Source organism: Astatotilapia calliptera, chromosome 3 (assembly GCF_964374335.1).
Source record: "Astatotilapia calliptera chromosome 3, fAstCal68.1, whole genome shotgun sequence".
Lineage (NCBI taxonomy): Eukaryota > Metazoa > Chordata > Actinopteri > Cichliformes > Cichlidae > Astatotilapia > Astatotilapia calliptera.
The window spans coordinates 5,616,051-5,637,912 of record NC_137424.1 but is presented as its reverse complement, the minus strand read 5'-3'; the positions used below and the strand labels follow the sequence as shown (position 1 = coordinate 5,637,912).

The 21,862-nt window shown below is 42.6% G+C and overlaps 3 protein-coding genes across 6 annotated transcripts in view; all 3 read right to left on the bottom strand.

Annotated features, from left to right (window-relative positions):
• The window catches only part of LOC113017660 (ribonuclease inhibitor-like), a 188,460-nt gene that overhangs the window by 51,570 nt on the left and 115,028 nt on the right, over positions 1-21,862 (bottom strand). The window lies entirely within an intron of this gene.
• The window catches only part of LOC145424239 (uncharacterized), a 382,435-nt gene that overhangs the window by 302,400 nt on the left and 58,173 nt on the right, over positions 1-21,862 (bottom strand). The gene's annotated exons all lie outside the window — the stretch shown is intronic.
• The window catches only part of LOC145419387 (protein NLRC3-like), a 29,532-nt gene continuing 19,271 nt past the window's right edge, over positions 11,602-21,862 (bottom strand). The window contains exons 8-10 of the mRNA XM_080299657.1: positions 19,476-19,649; positions 15,574-15,620; positions 11,602-15,425 (exon numbers count right to left, since the gene is read on the bottom strand). Of these exons, the coding sequence (XP_080155783.1) occupies positions 14,887-15,425; positions 15,574-15,620; positions 19,476-19,649 (760 nt within the window). The 3' untranslated portion in view covers positions 11,602-14,886. The remainder of the gene's footprint in view (positions 15,426-15,573; positions 15,621-19,475; positions 19,650-21,862) is intronic.

Here is a 21,862-nt window from a genome sequence, read left to right as displayed (position 1 = left end):
CCTCCTCTCTGTCCTCACACTGATCCATGCTGCTCAATTCAGCTCACACACACTTTCTACCTGCAGAGGAAACACAAATCATTCATGTGCACATCAGCTGAAATCCTCCTTTCATCATGTGTGCTGTCCAAATATCAGCTGCTTCTTTCCTGCTTCATCTCAGTGTCAGCTGGATGCAGTCAGACAGCAGTGTGAGGCAGAGGAAGCTGCCATCAGCTGCTCTGCTATCAGTCCACTAGATGGAGCCTGAAGCACACACGATGCATTCACTGACACACACTGATTCACTGTTTGGGAAACTAGAAAAATGTTGGTCTTGAACTAGCTGCATAATGCAGACAGGGTAGGACCCAAATATAACGGCGAAACATCTTCAAGCAACTTATAGAAGTCCAGATGCTTTTCTTTCCAAGCTCCTTAAACTATGATGACCTGGATGACTGAGAACCTTCACAGGAAAAATGAAACACACTGAACAAAGAATGCAAGACTTTCACAATAAAACAGCAAACAAAGGAACACAACACTGACACGTGAGCTTGACAGAGGAGTGGAGGAAAGGCAGACGAGAGTGAGCGAGGGAAAGAGGAGACAAGAGAGACATGACAGGCTGAGGAAATATAGAATGGAGCACCAGGCCTCACACAAACACACACAAACACACACAAACACAGACACACACAAACACAGACACACACAGAGACACACAGAGGCACACAGAGACACACAGGGAATCTAATGATCAAGGAACTAAACAGGAAGTATAAGAAACTCAAAGAAGCATAAATAAGACTGTAAATGAACCAGAACCATAAACCATAATACAAAAAATGCAAAGTGCTTGGACAAAGGGACCCAGAACCATTAAAGTTCTTTTCTTTGCTCTTCAGTGTTTGAGTTCAAACAGACTCCACATTAAACTATGACAGCACCGTCCCTGCTGCTGCTGTCAGACCTGTTATTCACTCACTGCTCGCCAGTGTTTCTAATGAGTTTTACTCATCCATGAGAGTTTAAAGCTTGCACTTACAAGCAATGTTCCCTCTAATGTTTCACGTGTCTGAGCGAACACACAACCTCCCTGAGCGATCCACTGTGAGCGACATTAGACGTGTGCACTGTGGTCACGCCAGCGTCGAATCCATCCAAGTTACATGTTTATTAAAATAATCAATTTACAGCGTTTACATTTCTGTTAAACTACTTTTAATTAACTGCTTTAGCCCACTTACAATGAAAGTTAAAAAAGAAAATCTTGTTCATGACCTGTAGCATGTTAACACTATTGGAAGGAAAAATAACTTGAACTTCAATTTTGAAAACACAACTTTCTTTAAATAAAGCTCTGACTTGTATTATGAGTCTGTGGTCTGGGAGAGAGTCTGTAACTCTGTCTGCAACATACAGTAAATAATGACCAATGTTGGGCAGTTAATTATATAGTTACTTCTTCAAAAAAGTAACTGAGTTTTGCAAACAGAGTTTTTTGCAGCTGTTTACTGCAAAAAACTACAGCCAAGGTGTTTTTTTTTAAATAAACATTTCAAACTATTTACAGAACAATCAGCTGTTCTGCATCAAATCTGATGCCACACAAATTATTTGTGCCGCTCCAAAAAATAATTTCTGTCCACTATGAGATGAAGGAGAACAACAGCCTGATACCTGCAGGCCTGACAACAGCAGATGTGTCACTGCTGTAACACCTGTAACACTCAGCAGTCGCCTCATTGTTCTGACACACACAACAACACTATTGACTACACAACACACTAACTACACACTAACTACACAAGATTTGCTCTAAACGTCTCAAATCTCTCACATCTCAAAACACCGCCGTCACTCCGTTTCTTAACAACTAAATGCCATGTTTTGATTGGTCGACATGGTACATTTTTCGACCAATAGGAAAGGCTGGGGGTTGGTATTGTTTTTGCTCACAGGCTTTCGAGCGTTTTCCTTATAAAACGCAGTTTTTACCGTTTCTTCCTGCAGTAAATATAAACAACGACAGTATTCAGGAAGAAAACCAAACATTGCAGATATTTTTATCATAACTCTGGTTTTACGTGGTCGATCAACACAATTTAAAAACTGGTATAAAGTCCACACTTTTCCTGTCAGTTGTTCCGTCTGTCCTGCTCACATCTCCAATGGTTGTACACGTTGTCATTAACGTGGCTTCACTCCACATCAGCCGCTTTGCTAAAACACCGGCACATATTTACTTTAATTTCAATTCAGGTTAGAATTCTTTTTGTGTGCTCAATACAGATTTTCTCTGCGCAGAGACCGTGCCAACAGTGCGCAGCTTAGAGGGAACATTGCTTACAAGGTGACTACCAATAAAAATGAGTGTGCTTCACTGTCAGAGCTACGGTGATTCATCCAGTAGGACTTGATAATAAAAATATTTGTTTGATGCTTTGCATTGAGGCGCATTGTTGAATTTGCAGGGACACAATAACCACAGATCAGTTGTTCAAACCACTACAGTAGGGAGCCATGTCATGAATAATAAACAAATACTAATACTAATACTACTACTAATAATAATGTTAATTTAAGTAATTGTTTTTGACTGAACATCACATATAATGTAACAAGCAGTAAATTCAGGTTAAGTGCATTATCAGCATTTGGAGGAGCTCCTTATCCTTCACTGCTCACCTCTTACAAAGTGTTCACACAGTTTGCTAGCCTCTGTCAGCCTGCTAGCTATGCTAACAAGTCTACTACACACACTTGACTCGGTCACATGACAGACAGCAGAGATAGCTGCTCTGCTAGCTAAGCTAACTCATGTTAGCTTAGCTAGGTCAAGGTCAAAGAAATGAGGCGATGCTGCTGGGAGTTACGTCACAGACTAGCAGAATTTAGTTATTCAGCATAATATTTAATCCTTATTATCTGCTCCTCTCACCTCTGTTTACATCTGAAAACAAGAAAATTTAGCCAACAGTTTATTAGCTTTGGTGAAATTATAAACAGGCATCAGCGCAGTCACCTATACTGTGCTTTAATGCTGGAGCAGCAGGAACACCAGTTAATCTAAAATCTCCTTTTCTCTCTAAAAAGTGACAGCAGACTGAGTCAAAGACAGAAACCTTATTTAAACACCAAATATTCACTTCCTGATCCAGGATTCAAAGAGGACGTTGAACTTACTCAGCTTCTTCCAATGAACGTCTTCACTCTGCAGCTCTCTGCTGTCTGGACCAGGTCTGTGTAGAAACAGAGAAAATCCTCTGCTTCTTCTCCGTCAGCAGTCGTCTGTGTCTGCAGACTGCGTCACATTAAACACTTCACACCAGCAAAGAGGCTGAAGCTCACAGGTCAACGGTCAGCTGCTGCACTGTGTATAACAATTCACTTTTGAACAGTAGATAGCCTGTAGGCGTCTCTGCAGTGATAAACAGTTTACACATTAAACACTGAACCATAAAAGAAGCTTAAGCTGCAGCTCACAGGTCAAAGCTCAGCTGCTGCACCCAGTTATGAGTTTAAATAAATCATTAATCATGATCTTTTCCCTCTCAGCACTTTCACTTGGCCTTGGAGTGTTTTGACGGAGCTACACTGTATGTTTCAAATGTTGTAAATAAATTGGGAGTTAGGGCTGGGCAATATGGCCTAAAATCCATATCGCGGTATAATTTGAAGCATGTGCGGTAACGATATATATCGCGATATATTCTTTTCTTCTGTATAACGTATTTTCCACACTATAAGGCAGACTTACAATCCTTTAATTTTCTCAAAAATCAAGAGTGTGCCTTATGTATGAATTCTGGTTGTGCTTCGTGACCTCGAACCGATTTTGGCTGCAGAAATCTGTTAAAAATGTTTTAGCACAACTTTGGTAAGCCGCACTGCTTGATGGATCGTCAGAGCATTACGGCTGCCGTGGTGAGGAGCTTCACGGAGTAATCTGGGTCCAAAACTCCGACAGCTTCAGGTCCCAAAGTCAAACGAACACTGAGAGTTAAAAACGGTCTAAATTCTTTCATCTTTAATAAAATCATCAGCGTTGCTGCTTTAGCAGATGTAACAATTAAGTTTAATATCCATGAAAACAGAATTTATTAAATTTAACGGAGTTAGAAGTTAACAGGAAGTTAGCGCGCTAGTTTACACCTAAACATTTCATACCATGTTCTGACTGAGATTTTTGAAACTAATTCAAACAGCTCTGCTACCACTTCCAACATAAATGAAGACAGAAAACTAAACAGCAGTGGCGTTTGCAGGGTTACTGAAGTTGGACTACCTGGTATATAATGTTGTGCTACGTGATTGCTAGCGACACAGCTATGTTAGCATAACATTAGCACAGTGAAGCTGGAGGATGAACCCCAACTCTTTTTCCACTCGATAAAAGTTAACGTGAGTGATTCTGGTGGTCAGGGACAAATGCAATCGCATAGCAGGATGCTGTACACGGGCCAAACTTCAGTCACGAGAACAACTGAGATCATTCATCCACAACACGAGGCTAGTTATTAATATACTGCCACAACATGGGAATAGAGCAGCTGCAGAGAATTCAACATTATTGAATCAATGTTACGGAAGTGGAGGAAGCGCAGTTTTTGGCTTTCCCCGCGTTTCAAAAGTGCTTCATCTCTTTGCTGTGACTGTCACCCAGCATAATTGCAGAGGATAATGGTTTTAACCGCTGCGATGCTTTCGACCAAAACAGGTGCAGTTTGATGACATCATCACATGCGCTGTCGCGATAGAGCGGTATAGTCAAAATCTCTATCGTTGACCAAATTTAATCGATTCTGTCGTTTATTGTTTATATCGCCCAGCCCTACTGGCTGTGATTTTGTTGTATTGGTTTGTTTTTTGGTTTTATGTTTCCATGTAGATGAATGAAGACAGATTCACTCTTACCTTTTCAAAATGTCTATAAGGTAGACGAGGTCTATGCTTTTCTGCCTCTTCACAGATAATCCCAGTGATTTTCCCTTGGTCTGAAATTTCACCTGATCTTGTGATATTGAGAGTCATCTGCCTTTGAGGCAGCTAACCAAACAGTGTTCTCTAAACTCTAACTTTAATATACTTTGATATATTTCAGATTTCTGAGCTCTGCTCTGACTCCGTGCCAGTAGCTCCTTAATATGACTTTAGTTTGATCAATAATTAACCTGCAGAAAGTTTCTGTTCCCACTCCACCACGCCGAACAACCCTGAGAACAAATAATATGATGTGGGTGTGTCTGCAGGCTTCAGCACTGTGAGCATTAAACACAATAAAAGACTCACAAGTTCCTGCTCAAAGGTCAGCTGCCTTTAGATCAATCATTAACCTGCAGCAGGATCCAGTCTTCTGCCTGTTGTGGTTGTGACAGCTGCTCGTAGGAGAGTTTGTTTGTAGGAGGTGGAGATGTTCTCAGATCAAGTGCGTAATCGTCTCTTTGTGTAGACGCTAAAAGCTGTGAGCCAAAACTCTCTGCTCTGAAACTCTTCACTCAGTCCTCACGCTGAGAGTTTAGAGGCTGAACTTCTTGTTCCTCCATAACACTTTTCATGAAACAGCAGAAATGAGCTTGTGTTTCTCAGCAGTGCGCACACAGAGAACCGATCCTCTCTGCTCAGTCTGAACAAATCAAAGTGAAACGTCAGTGAAAACACAGCTGCTGATCAAACTGTGTCAGATTAATGCCTCAATGTTTCACTGTGAGGTTAAAAAATACATAAAAATGATTTAAAGAAGTAGGAGGCAGATTTTCACAATAAGAGCACTTTGTTTTTAATTCAGTTAATGTCAAACTGTCATCAACACCTCTGTGTTGTCTCCGTCTCTGAGCAGATTCAGGCATTACTCAAATAATAAAGGCTTTCTTTCACTATTATACTTTTCATTAGTCTCCAGGTTGATGATTATAAACAGAATTATTAAAGTTTTTATCATTTCAGGCTGAAAATCAACATGAATTTGGTTCTAATCAAAGAAGCTCCTTTAATGTGTGTCATTAAAATCCTCACACAGACTTAAAAAGGCGACATTAACATTAAAATAAATGAAAGAAGCTTCAGCTGAGAGCTTCATGCAGTCATCATCAGCAGCTCATAGCAGTCACAGCTCTTTATTACGCAGCTTTGCAGGAATTAAAGTGGCTGAAGTGTCAGAGTTTGTGTGAGAAGCTGCTTCATGGACAGCTGTACACACGTCTTTATTATTTCTTCATAAATCAAACACACAGGTTTGTCTGCAGATGATTTAAAGTGTGTCGTTGTGCAGTTAAAGCTGTTTGTGTGACGCCCTGACCTCCTGTGAATGAAACAGCCAATCAGATCCATCAGAGAGAGAGCAGGAAGTGTTGTGTGTTTGTGACAGAACAAGGAAACAGTGATGATGATGAACATAAAGGTCCTCTGATGTTTCCTGTTACAGTAACGCTTGTTCATCTGTTGCTCTCCTACACTTTCCTATAAATAAAGGAGAAAAAGTCCGTTTAGTTTCATTTCCTACAGCTCAGAGTTACACTTCACATTCCTGCTGTCACATCAAAAAGCTTCACTTTGGTCCAACATCTACATGTTAACATGAAACACAGACAGACTCAGAACATCTGGAACATCTGCACTTTGACCCAAACTGTTATAGCAGGATATTTTCTACATATTTCTTATGTTGGACCTGTTTGAACTGTAAACGACCTGTAATCATCTGTAAATGGTGTGAGACACACTGAGGCCACCTACAGGGCAGCTGGGGAACAGCAGGGATCTGAAATCATACGAGACGTTAGTGAGTGAGAAGAACAAACGGACTTAAAATGGCTCGAAGTGATCAAAGTTGATCTAAAACAGAAGATAAATCCAAAGCAGCATCAGATGAATGTTACCATTTCCAGTTACGGTGCCCTTCATCTAATATGGAAATGTGTTGTTTTTTTTTTAGCCGTGTTGTTGTTCTTCCTATTGTGTTTAGGCCAGAGATGCTCTTCAAACAGCGGACAGACATGACCACATTACAAGAACATGGTGTGAGTCCGATTTGATATTCCAGTCAACGCTGAGAGACCTTAACCAGGAAGTCAGAGGTCAGCTGATGCTGCGAGCAGGAAGTGAACCAAGGGAAAGGTCCACTCTACTCAATCTCAAAGAAAATATGCTGGTATTTGTTGATGTTGATGGTACAATAAAAATATATAATATAATAAATAATAAAATATCATGTGATGATGAGATGTGTTGTTGGTGTTTGTATTTTCTGTAAATGTCTTTTTAATGTAAATGCTTTGTTCCAGACGGACAGGGAATCAGTTGCTGTACGATGACATCATCTTGATGTTGACGAGGAGGGCGAGAAAAACTACTTTAGTCCTGCAGATGGCGATCTTGCACCGTGTTCAGAGAGCCGACACTTTGATGGTGCTGCTCTACTCAGCTTACTTTAGCCTGGGTTGGACTCTATATGAGCAGCTTCCACTCTGTTTCACTCTTAAACACACTTGTTTGATTTCACTTGTAAAAGTTGAAGAATAAATATTTTATTACAAAATTATTTGTTGATGCATTTTTTTAGGGTCAAATATCTTGTTTGATTTGAGGAATGAACTGTTAGGGTGGAAAAAGTGAATCAGGTTAAAATAGTGGTGCTTTATATCAGTGAAGATGTATAATGTAATTTAAAATGTTGATGATGGGTTGTAGTGGGCTTGTACTTACAAAACTGTCTCATTTTATTGGAACGATCCACAGTTGCATCCATTCACGGATGACATCTGACATCATTTGACATCTGGTCTGAACACGTTTGTACACAAGATGCCTCAGTTCTGGATGTTCCCACAGACTCCTCTGTGCACCTAAAGAAAAGGTCAAGGGTCAGCAGCACATGTAGTTGGGACAATTCTTCAGTCGCACAAACTACACAATCATTTTCCTCCAATGACGACTTTTCACTTGCAGAAATGGTCCTGTGTGATTTCCAGGCTGTGATATAAAAACTAGTTCCTAATGGCAGCGACTCACTCAGTAAACATGTGTTTCCTTCACCAACCTCACACACAGATCCAATAAGATCAGGAAGTGGGCAGTATAGTACAATATGTGTTATTCTGTGCTGCACTGCCCAAACTAAAGATCTGCTGAAGTGTTGGAAATGATCCAGATGTTTATTTTGGACGATACAGCAGAAGATCAGACATGAAAGTGGAGATAACACAGAAGACCTGCAGCAAAGGTCAGAGGTCAGACTGGGCCCCTGGATTCAACAATGAGCCAATGATCATCAAGCAGTGACTAAAGCAGAGCCCTGACGTTCTGACATTCATCACACAGTCAGAACAAATGTCTGCTGATGACTTCATCTCATGAAACGACTGATAGATGTCAGTTCATTGATCAGCTGAGCTGCTGATCTTCATCGTCACAGAAACATTCAGCTTGTTTCAATCAGTAAATAACTCCCACTACTCCCAGTTTGAACTGTTCCCACTCAAAATGCTGTGAGAACAATGATCATTGTAGAACTTCACAAACATCACGTGTTGTTTTCCACATGTAAGATCAGCAAACACACAGAAACTTCCTGTTGCCACACACGGCCTCTAAAATCTCTTCCACGCTTTCTGTCTGAAGTCCACTCTCTGTGTCGGATCCACAGGAAACAACAAGATCTTATTAACATGGTTTTCAATGTGTCTCCTTCCAAAAAGTCCAACCAATGAACAAATGTGTGTATTTGTGGAGGCCGAACAAAAGCATGACACATTTCTCTGTTTCTATAAACTGGAGTCAAACACAAACATGAAGAGTTTCACTGACAGACTCCAAAATGCCCCCACAGTGGATCAAAGGGAAATCCTACAGTGTGGCCAGAGACTCTTAATGGCTCCAACATCAACACATCCACAATGTTGGATCCAGTTCTGCCTCACAGAGTTACTAAGACACACCCTCTGCCAGCATCACAACAGCTCCACCTGCTTCACCTGCCTCCTCAGCATCTGTACACCTGAAGAGAAAAGAAAGGCCCCAACAGCTCAAATCTACAAAGGATTCATGAAGTTTCATCCAACAATAACATGTTTGCCTTCCACAGTGTGCTGTTAGACACCACTGTACCTCTGCCATTTCAAAAAGAGCAGCTTGGGAACATTTTGGCTCCAAACACTTTGTGTTTAAGTTCTTTGTTTTCTTTGTGAAGCCGACAACATCTGGAGCTTTGTGACTCATAGAAACATCATTTTGTTCTTTAGATGACAGCAGATTGGGACTGAATAATCAATCACTATCAAACCAATAAAGACAAACATGCTGATTTTACAGGAACTTTGTTGGAGAAGCTGCAAAGACATGAAACTGGTGGAGATCCCAAACCAGTTGATAGTGCTGGTTATTCCAAATAAAGCTGTTTCCCTTTGAGATGAAATGACTTTGTGTCCTGATATATAATAAAGATGTTGTTGTTTTTGAGCCCCTGTATTAAAAGTAGTTTAAAGTCAGCTTGAGTTTGATGTCTTTATGTCAAAGCTGCTCATGATGTTGAGCTGATGGAATAAAAACAATATAAAAGCATGTAGTCCAGACTTAAATGTAGCCTGTTGTTAGCTGAGGTCCACACACAGTGTTTGACAGTGTAAAGTGTGTGAAAGGGCTGCTGGTGGAGCTCACTAGGATGAGCAGGTGACCACGAGGTGGAGAGCAGCTGGCCTGGCTTTGACCCGGGCCACACCCCCTTTCTCTCTGCTTTGCTGTCACTTATCTTCACTGCTCTGTCCAATAAAGCTGAAAAAGGCCCCGAATCAAAGAAATCTGCTGCAGCCTCTGAAATGTCTTCTGTTTCCTTCCCGACGGCTTTTTCACCGTCAGCCCATCAGACAGTCCAGCAGCATTTATGATGATGTCATGATGTTGAAGAGGCTGCTACGGTGGCCTCCCATGACCCCCAGCCTCATCACAGCTGAGATGCAGACATTTGAAAACATTCAGCAGACAACTGAATAACAGTCCAACACAACAGTCTGTGTGCAGACACACACTGACCTTTCATATAGTCAAAGGAGTCAATCAAACACAGCTGGTTGAGTCATTTCTCTGTGAGTCTAAAGTGAATCTAGTATTTGAAAGTCCACTTCCTGTATTTGTTGTTGAAGACTTCTTCAGCTTCTTCTCAAGGACATCAGCTGCTTGTTTGGCAGCAGAGGCAGTTAAGAAGCTTCCTGAAAAACACTGAACAGTGAGTTCACTGTGGCATATGACAGATTCAGCTTTCTGTGTGCAAATGTGTCTGTGTCGACCTTTCAAATGCTGTTGAATCCAAAACATCAGCGGCTCCTCGGCTGCTCACTTCATGCACTTCTGTCTGTGTGACAGTCCAATGACATCACAGCTGTTTCCAGCCCCAGTGTCTCAGGACTGGACACCTTTAAACATGTCGAGGATCAAACAGCGTCCAGCTAAACACACATGAAACTATCAGAGCTGACAATCATTCCAATAACATCTAATGGTTCATGTATGTAGACACAGGACTACAAGGAAATGGCTCTCAGCATCTGGCTGTGGGAACACATGAGTCCCTGTTTGTGTTCAGATTGTGTGCATGTTTTAGACGTGTGTCACATGTAGAAACACAACAATCCCACAATGACACACAGATGTGTTTGACACAGCTGTGCAGCTGTAAGTTGTTTCTAATGATTCATTGAAGCTCTTCTAACATTCTGGAGACGATCAGTACATGAATCTGTTCAACACGACAACAATTTGACTTCAGTGTGAACGTTTGCATTAAATAACCTTCTTCATCCAGCTGACAGCATCTTCATCCTATGATGTGAACAGTTCCTCCTGTTGATGACAAACCTCTGACAGGATCTGCTTGAGGAGCTTTTTCATGTGCAGCTCTCTGAGCTCAGGGCTGAGCTGCTGTTTCATCTTTAAGAGCTGCTGCCTCCTCACCGGACTTGTTCTCCTCTTCTTCTCCTAATGACACCATTTCTGCTTCATATAAAATTCAATAAAGATGCTGACATGTATCTGTAGCAACAACATCATTGAATCTAGAACAACTGGAGCCAAACCAGTGGCTCTGCTGGGATCACTGGTGAGCCAACACTTCCTTGTTGATGCAGATTTCAGGGCTTCCTTTTGCTCCTCCGTTATAACTGTTCTCTCTTCTCAACACATGATGACACAAAGGAATCAGCAGTGACAAAGATGATGCTGAAGAGAAGCACACACTTCACACATATAACAGACCAGTGCAGTTACACACACCTCTGCTCGACATCAGGCCTCAAACAAAGACACAAAACACTAACTTGACTCTAAACAGAAGAAACGAGCAGCTGTTTCTGTTCTGTGCTTATTTATATTTGACACACATGCTTCTCTTTGTGCAAACACACATCGCACTATAAGGGTAACCTCGCACACAATGATTGGACAGCACAGTGATGATGCTGGGAGATCCTATACGCAGCAACACAGAAACACTGAGAACTTTAAACAATGATGGAAAGTGTTATAAATGACTTGTTGGCCTCTGATCTGTCACAAACAGCTGAAACGTGTCTCTCATGAGTCACATGAAGGTTTTTGACAGAAAGGACAAAAAGTAGCTGCAGTCAGTTTGTGTCATTTTTATATTTATTCATCTGGGAGAAAAATCTGAGGGACATTAAAATGTGTTTTCAACAGAGACAAGAACATGAATATAACAGAACAGGTAAATGAACATGTTTCAAGTAAACAGCTGGACTGATCAGGTCCAAACACAGAGTGATAAACTTGTCAAACAGCTGTCATATCTTTATATAGAAGCTCTTTATAAATGCTGCTCACTGCAGTCTGTTTACTAATAATGTCAAAGTGTTAGAAACACAGAAACATCAGAATGGTCTTTGTTCACAGAAACCTGTCTGGGATCCTTTGTTGTTCTTTTGATGCAGAGTTACATTATAAATATAAAGAGTTATTTCAGAGTCTCATCAGTTTTCCTGCATGTCTTTATTTAACACATCAGCAGGGCTGAAGCTCTCATGTTAAACACACACTGATCTATGGACACGTTCATGTGTTTCTAACAGAACCAGGCTGTTATCAGCCTGCACTAACATTATGTCACACACACTGAATGTAACAGTGACAGTTTACATCATCACACAATCAGCTGTGATTGTTTCACTGTCATCAAACGAGTCAACAGGAAGTAGAATCAATAGAAACCAATCATTTACTGACAGCATGTCTGATGGAAATAAGTGCAGATTATGTATGAAGTCTAACTGCACACAGTAACTGTGTTACAATAAGGACTTAACAGCGCCCTCTGCTGGAGTGTTTCGGTACTGCGTTAACTAGAATACACCACCTCCTCCTCACACCACCTGCTACAGCTCTACTCTTCTATGACTACAGTCATCCACAGCACTGATGTGAGGTCACATGGTTCATATGTAAGGAGCACAGCTGACCTCAGGTCAGTTTAATGACTGTGAGCAGCAGCTGTGTTATTGTCACTGTGACAGGGAGACACTCTCAGACACAGCGCTCATGTCAGCTTGTTCTCATGCAGGAGGATCAGGAGCTCCATGTTTGTCTTTCTGTTTGAATCATGATGTGTTTGTGCCATCAGAGTCTGTCATGAGTACTCAGGGTTTCACAGCAGCTCTTCTGGATGCTGACGAGGACTCCAACCTCATGTTTCACCTCTCTGAGCTTCTGATGTCTGTGAACACTCGTGTTTCTTCTCTGGGCTCATCTGGACAAAAACACCTTTCTGTGTTTGGCTGCAGCCTCATTCTGACTGACAGGAAGTGTGTTATCCATGAGCTGCACTTCTGTGAGGAAGTTTCCTGCTGTGTTTCCTGTCTGTGGACAAACACGAGTGTTCCAGCTGAGGACTTGGTTCCTTCCACCTGTCCATACAGGACATCACGCTGTCTGCAGCTCTGTAAATGCAGCTCCAGGTCCTTCCACGTGCTGCTCTGTATTTGTGCAGTTTGTAGTGTGTCCTGGGAAACGTAGCACACATGGTGTTCTTCTGCTGTTTCCTCCTTTCACTGAGTGTGAAACACTGACGCTGTGCTGTTGTTCACAGAGGGGAGCTGATTCTAGCTGCAGCTGGACTCTGTCATCTAACTGAATGTGTTGGTGCTGATCACGGGGCTCTGAGGGGGGAGCAGCAGGAGGACTCTGGATGCTGACGTCAGTGTATCTGTGGAAGCTCCCACAGCGTGTCTGTCATTCAATATTGTGCTGTATATTGTATCTATGCAAAGATGAACAGACTGTGTGTTCACTGGTCTCTGTGCTGCAGCTCTGATGTCATCATCACTCCCTCCTCCACCCTCAGCAGTCCCAGCATGCTGCTGTGGTGCACCCCACCCTCACTCTACACCTGAGCCACAGACCACACCCTCCACCTCAATATACACCACAGTTTTCTCTGCTGTGGAAATGAGATCAGGAGGAAATCATCATTATTATTATTTAATAAACGCTCACATTAATGTGGGCTTATTTGTTTCATATTAGAAACATTAGTTGAGTGTTTTTAGTATAAAATGGTCAAAGTCCCTCTTTTTGCTCCTCCCCTCACCTGTGGATGGGCGGTGCTGTTACCGTGGTGACAGCTTGGATGTGTTTCAGTCCTGCCTGGTTATCACTGCAGGAATCTTTCACATTTATTACAGGTAATAACTCTGATTTTTCTGTGTATTATGAGCCAAATGTATCCTGATACACACAGAGATGGATGAGCAGAGGTTTTTTTTGCAGTTTATGTAGTTACTATGGACTTAATGCATACATATTATTAAAATTAGGGCTATAACAGTTGTATTGATGTATAGCAACTTGAAATGCTCCCACAAATGGCTCCACAGCAGGTAAAAATATAACAAAAGCTCTGGCGGACTTGGTTCTGTGGTCAGTCTTAAAGGGTGAAGTTAAACTCTGTAATCTTCACTGTGTCACAGAGTTCAGTGAGTCCCGTTATTCACAGTATCAATCAGATCATCAGAGAACAGCTGATCAGCAATCAGTGGTGCCAACAGCGCCTCCTGTGGTGAGAGGATGCAATAATGCAATGTAGCATTTTTCCACTCAACACTTGCAGTCATGGAAACTGTCTGTTGGATCTGTGTGACGTTGCTTTCTTGGTTAGAGTTCCTCACAAATGTCCAGATGATTCTTCTAATGAGGCGTCGACCATGTTTGCAGCTCTTTGGAAGAAAACGTCGCCCTTTGCCATCCTTACTTTTCTTTGACTTCTTCAAATGCAGCTGAACTCCAGCTGGTATTTTCTTGGACTTTGCAGCTGTTTCTGGTCATCAGTTCATTCCTGCAAACCTCTGAAGCTGAACAACAATGATGCTGCATTGCTGGCTGATCCCAAAAGGTTGATTCTGTTCATCTGGACGTTTTCAGAAACGTTTGCTCACTGATCAGGTGACTTCTTCAGTCTCAGCTGACTGCAGCTTTACAAGCTTACAAACAGCACATTTGCACAATGACTGAAAGCAGCAGCACCTGATATATATGATACTAATATAATACATATACATATATAATCCATACTAATGATGAAGGAACTGAGCTCACAGTCCATTGTTCATTCAGTGAACTACTCAGTTTATTTTGGGCCTCAGAAATGCTCACTCTGTTTGTACATCACTGTCAGCAATAGACTCATTCTGCTGTGTGGACAGGAACACATGTGACATCACTTCCTGTTTGTTTGTGACTGAAGAAGTTTACAAGGAATCATTTAGAAGAGTTTCAAACATCAACTGATTGAATCCATGAATCTGAAAACGTGTTTGTGAGTGAAAGAGACAGACATGTACAGACTGAACTATCTGTTCAACAGTCAGAGTGTTTCTGTAACAGGAGACACTCTTTACACTCCACTCAGCACAGGGACACTGAGGAACCAGACCAGACCATAAACCCAGGATAAAGAGTTTGAGTGAATGTGGTGTTGAAGGTGTGGAGGTGGATCAGAGTGTCAGAGGAGACTCTGTAGAAGGACAGAGTGCCAGCAGGACAGTCCACATACACTGCTGCTCTGTTAGAGACAGAGGAGGAGGAGGAGGAGGAGGAGGAGATGAGTGTTTGTCTGTTATTGTGAGAGACATAACGAGGACCATCATCAGAGCAGATCAGACTCCAGGACTGATCATTGTATCCAAACCAACAGTCATCACTGCGTCCTTTCCTTCTGATGCTTCTGTAACTCACTGATATAAAAACGTCTCCTCTCCACTCGACCTCCCAGTAACAGCGACCAGTCAGACCATTTCTACACAGCAGCTGATAATAAACATCAAATCTGTCTGGATGATCAGGATATGACTGAACCTCCTCCACACGTGTCACCTTCCTGTTGTTGTCAGACAGTTGGAGCTTTGTGTGCACTGTGTTTGTGTCGATTGTGAGTTGACAGGAATCTGATGGAGAGAACAAACACAATCCAGCTGCAGTTATTGATCCATCATCTGTTCATTGATTGACACTTTGATGATGACTCCTGACATGATGAAGATGGTTGAATGTGTGCTGCTTTGTTTTCATGAATCCCATTAAAAACACACTTACACTTCCTCAGACCTGGTCTCAACCATCGGACTCCAGCAGGCTCCACCCTGAAAGGAGGAGGGGGGTCAGAGCAGCACAGTCAGCATGCACACATGGACATTACATGGCTCTCACACACACACTGTTACACACTGAGCTCAAAGCTCGGCTCCACTGTTTTATTCAAAGAAATCTACATTTATTTATCAGCACATTTAAAAACAGCTTGAGCCAAAGTGCTGCACAGAGTAGAGAGAAAATAGGAAACATACACAGTAATGACTATAAAGACTGGTCAGGATTGAAAGCTACAGAGTACAAATGTGTTTCCAACCGGCTTTTAAAAATGTCCAGTGTTGGTGACGACCTGATGTGAAGGGCGACTGTTCCAGAGTTTGGCTGCAGCCATCGATAAAGCTCACCTCTGTTTTTACGTCTAGTTCTGGTCAGAAGCTGCTTATCTGCAGACCTGAGGGCTCCACTTGGATTCTTTTGTTAAAGAGAGATAAGATGGAGCCAATCCATTCACAGATTTAAAGACAACCAGATCTGGAAGTGGATTCTACCACGTACTGGTAACCAGTGGAAAAAGCTGGTGATGGGTCGTCTAGCACAGACCCACCGCTGGAACCAGACAATTGATGAGGGAGAGAACTGTGACAGCGCCGTTCCTTCACTTGACCTCAGTCGCTCTCGTCTGCTCCCTCGTAACACTGCTCTTTATTGAGCTTACATGAATATGCACAAGTTCATTATGACGTCTTACACAGGTATGAACAAAGAGTACCAGTCTGTGCATAGTGTGTGTGTGTGTGTGTGTGTGTGTGTGTGTGTGTGTCTGTGTGTGTGTGTGTGTGTGTGTGTGTGTGTGTGTCTGTGTGTGTGTGTCTGTGTGTGTGTGTACGTGAGTGTCTGTGTGTGTGTCTGTGTGTGTGTGTACGTGAGTGTCTGTGTGTGTGTCTGTGTGTGTGTGTGTACGTGAGTGTCTGTGTGTGTGTGTGTCTGTGTGTGTGTGTGTGTGTCTGTGTGTGTGTGTGTGTGTGTGTGTCTGTGTGTGTGTGTGTGTGTGTCTGTGTGTGTGTGTGTGTGTGTGTGTGTCTGTGTGTGTGTGTGTGTGTGTGTGTCTGTGTGTGTGTGTGTGTGTGTGTGTCTGTGTGTGTGTGTGTGTGTCTGTGTGTCTGTGTGTACGTGAGTGTCTGTGTGTGTGTGTGTGTGTCTGTGTGTACGTGAGTGTCTGTGTGTGTGTGTGTGTGTCTGTGTGTCTGTGTGTACGTGAGTGTCTGTGTGTGTGTGTGTACGTGAGTGTCTGTGTGTGTGTGTGTGTGTGTGTGTGTGTGTACGTGAGTGTCTGTGTGTGTGTGTGTCTGTGTGTGTGTGTGTCTGTGTGTCTGTGTGTGTGTGTACGTGAATGTCTGTGTGTGTGTGTGTGTGTCTGTGTGTGTGTGTCTGTGTCTGTGTGTGTGTGTGTCTGTGTGCGTGTCTGTGTGTGTCTGTGTGTGTGCGTGTGTGCGTGTCTGTGTGTGTGTGTGTGTGTGTGTGTGTGTGTCTGTGTGTGTGTGTGTGTGTGTCTGTGTGTGTGTGTGTGTGTACGTGAGTGTCTGTGTGTGTGTGTGTGTGTGTCTGTGTGTGTGTGTCTGTGTCTGTGTGTACGTGAGTGTGTGTGTGTGTGTCTGTGTGTGTGTGTGTGTGTGTTCCAGATGTGACCCTGTGACCCCAAAGCTGGTGCTAAGAGTCCAGCGGTCCCCCTAACAAAGGGCTCTTATACTTAACCAGACACAGAGTAGGTGTCCTCCTACACCAGGGGTCTCAAACTCGCGGCCCGCGGGCCAATTGCGGCCCGCAGGACGATAGTTTTTGGCCCCACCTTAATATGAAAATGTAATGTTAGTTTGATAATGTATGACACTTTACAGTGTTGTGGGCGGAGCTGAATTAACCCACCAATCAGGGTGGGATATGGATCTCAGGGGACACCAGCCGGGCTTGATGCAAGCAGGGAAACATTTCTCAATGAGTCAAAGTTCCAGCAGCGTTGCCCTGGAGTGTTTCTTTCTTTCCTGTGCCTGGCTGGCTTCCTCCTTTCTATTGGGCAAACGCCGACATTCGCCCCAGCGCGCTGCGTTCACAACACTTCAAAAAAAGTTGTTTTTTTAAGTTGCTGCCCAGCGGGACATTATACGTATATAGATTTATACACACGTCAGTGGGATTTAAAGTTATTTTTCCACAGAGAGAGATCTCATATTAACTCTCACAGTGATGCGTAGGCGGCGGGATAAAAGAAAAGTCATGAACTCAATGCAGCCCAATTTAGTCTGCAGTCACATAGCGACACCTGTTCATCGGCAACAACAGTCCCCGGTAACCCGGACTAATTATAGGGTCGCACCGTAATTTGTGGCTCCATGTTTTTATTTGCATCACTGCGTTTGCATTGCAGCAAACATGAACATTACATATATTTCAATATAATGTAAAAGCAGTCAAAACAACTAACATCAGAAACAGCTGATGTTATTTGTTATATGTCACGGTGTCATTTCCGCTTCTTTCTCCTGTAACAACAGCCCGGCGCCGTGAGCAGTCGCCTTTTTTGCGCTCGCTATCCCTGCACTTTCTACCATCTGCAAACGCCACGGTGTTCGTGTCGTCATGAAAGACATGAACATCGAGCGTAAAAACAAAGGAGACTGCTACCGGCTTTTTATCTGCCGATCGCCGTGCTACGGTTGCAAGAAAAAGAAGCAGAAATGACGTTCTCTACGCGTTGAGACGTTCCCCGTCCGTCGGCTAAACGCTTGATTGAAACTTCAATGCGACAGTGACACCAAGTAGAATTATAAATGTCACATAGCCCCAAACATGTCTTTTTCAAAGCTTGCGATGAAGAGAAAGGTTGGTGATGAGCACCGACAATTTCAGGAAAAGTGGGAAATGCAATATTTCTTTGTTGAGCACAGGGGCACCCCGACCTGTCTTATTTGCACAGAGAAAGTTGCGCTGCACAAGGAATACAATTTGAAACGTCATTACACAACTAGACATGCTGAAGTGGATGCAAAATACCAGGGAGACGAGAGAGCGAACCGGGTTGCCAGTCTTAAAACAGATCTACTGAGGCAGCAAGATTTCTCCAAGAAAGCAACCAAAGAGAATAATGCAGCAGTCGGAGCCACGTGGTTAGTGAGATGATTGCTAAAGCAGGGAAGCCATTCACAGAAGGTGCATTTGTCTAAAAGTGCATATTGCAGGCTGCAAATATAGTCTGTCCGGGAAAGAAAGGTCAGTTTAGCAACATCAGCCTTTCTGCCAACACCGCAGCAGATCGCATTTCTGACCTGTCAAGTGACATTTATGACCAACTGTGTGAGAAAGCCAAATGTTTCAGTGTATACTCAGTCGCTCTTGATGAGACCACAGACATCACCGACACTGCCCAGCTCCCAATGTATGTCCGTGGTGTTGATGACAGTTTTGAAGTGATGGAGGAGCTGCTCACAGTAATGTTTAGTTAGTAAAGTTTATGGGCCCTGTTAGAATCAATATTTCATTCTCATTCTGTTGTTTGAGAACAATAACAGAAAAATGTGCACTTGAGAACAAATTTATTGTGAATTCAGCTGTGAATGTAGAGTTTGTCATTATTTTAGCTTCCATTTACAAATGTTAGCTGACACTTTATTAGGTACACTGGTATCTATATCAGGTACACCTGTGACCTAAATGTTCCTGCAAACAGACTCCTTGGAGACCCCTACATAAATATCCATGAACTATCCAGCTAGACTAGTGTGTCTGTCCCTGAAAATATTCCTGCATGTGTGATTGTTCATGTCTCATCTGCAGGAAACAAACAGGAAGTGAGTGAAGGACACAGGAAATGTTTCCAGCTCTTCCTCCTCTATCAGACATTCTCTCCATACCTGAGAGTGTCCAGTCTCCAGCCTGGATCCTTCAGTCCAGCCGAGAGCAGCTTCATTCCTGAATCATCTGGATGATTGTAGCTCAGGTCCAGCTCTCTCAGATGGGAGGGGTTGGAGCTCAGAGCTGAGGCCAGAGAAGTACAGCCTTCCTCTGTGATCAGACAGCCTGACAGCCTGCAGACACACAAAACAACAATCTATCTGTCAACAATCGTTTTCTCTTTGTCACAATAACATCTATCCATTTACATCCATTCAATGTAACTTTATTTATAAGTGACAATTCCCAAAGGACAACAACAGTCATCTGAAGCTGTTTAACAGTGTAAGGTAACAGCCTCCAATATTAGAGAGAAAGCCCCAACCATCAGACAATTGTGGAGATACAGAAATTCTTTTATTGCTGCCATATAATCTGCATCATTATAACTGCATTAATAATGTTCTTTACAGCATTATTCCATCTAATAATATTTCTCACAGTATTGATATTGCATTAAAGTTGTCTATTGAACATGTTCATTTGAGGATCCTTCAATTATGTTAACTTTTATTACAAGTACGGTCAGAAGTATTTCATACACATTGCATATTTGTGCTTATGTCGAGTTGATGTTCGGTTCATTAAGGGTCTTAAGCTTCACTGGCGTGACTGTCCAGGTGATCCATGCTGAGGGAAACTAGAACAGGATGATTGCATGGATGCTTACAATACATATAACACATATAATCTAGGAATGTGTCAGGCCTGAGGCCTTAACTCATTTGGTGTCTCACTATATTTACTCTACTTGGCAACAGATGACCAGAGTCAATAATTAGCCCCAGAGACCCTGAGGGCTTGAAGTTTATTACCTTGTATGGAAGGTGTTACAGAAAAGAGAAGTTCTGTGTCTGTTTATAGCCATTAAACATGTACAAGATGTACCATTAACTGTGACTAATGTCTGGAACATATTTTACTCTGACTATTTTTATTGCCGCCAAGGGGGGGCGTATACCCCACTGCTTTGTAAGTGTCCACAACATGTATTTTTGTCAGAAGACATAGGCTGATGTTTTCTCCTGTGTGTTAATAAACTCATCGTTTGATTGCACTTCTCTGGGGCCTCCGTGGTTTGTCTCACTGCTCTACATTGATAGATTTCACGACACAATCCACTGTGAGCAGCACTTGGTGATGGTGGGAAGAAGAACTCCCTTTGACACAAAGATCCTCCCAGTGAAAACAGGCTCCAGGAGGAGCATCTACCATGACTGGTTGCAGGGTGAGGGGAAAGAGAAGAGATGAGCTCAGAGAGACAAGAACAAAACACAAACTAAGGAGAGAGAAGACAAAAGACATGCAGTAGTGACATATAAAAGCATCAGGGGTGAAAAGAGGGGAGAAGAAAGCAGAGCATCATGGGAAGTCCACCAACAGCCTGAGCCTATAGCAGCATAACTAAGGGATGGTTCAGGGTCACCTGATCCAGCTCGAACTATAAGCTTTATCAAAAAGGAAAGTTTGAAGCTGATCTTCAAAGTAGAGAGGGTGTCTGTCTCCTGAACTCAAACTGGGAGCTGCTTCCACACCCAGTCCAACATAGCCAGGCTGAGTCGTTAGATTAGTCCAACGTAAAGTCAGAAAGTCATTATTTATGTCACATTTTAGTGCAAATGTAGAAAAACTGTCCAAAAGTTATTTCTAAATCTGATATTAAACAGTTTAAATGGTGAAAAAAGCTGTAAAGAAAACAGAAAGAGTGAATAAAAGCCTCTTTAGAGGGTCACCAGTTTAAAACTCAGACATTTAAACTGGTGATTCTCCTTCTCTGCTCCATTTCCTCTCTAGACTTCCTGTTCCTAGGAGGGATTTGATTGGCTGAATGTCCTTTTAACCTTTCTTTAGTTCTTTGGGTGCTAAGCAAAGAGGAAAACACACGAGTCATGTGACGTGACATAAGGAGCGCTCTGATTGGTTGGGATTGACAAACTATGGTGCTGTTTGCAAGCTTCGCTTTGCAGAGGTAAGAAAATCTCTTAGATAGGGATGAGATGCTCCACAGTGACGTTTCCACACTTTGGAGCTTCTGAAGTGCAGATGTTTGGAAACGCTGCTCCAACGTCTGGTTCAAACACTCAGATCACGTGACCTCAGCTGCCACAGGTGGCATACCTGCGGCTTCCAGGCATTGCCAGTCTCGGGAATTCCCATTTTTCATTGACTGGTCTTTTTGACCCTTTTAATGGCTGAATGATGCTTTTATATCACTGCTTCAGTTTATTCCACACACATTCAGTCCTATCAGCAGAGAGAGAGCCACACACTGTCTGTAACATCATTAGAAGATCTCAGTAAAAACAGTAAAAACTGCTTCAAGGACTAAATCAAACAGGCACCAGGG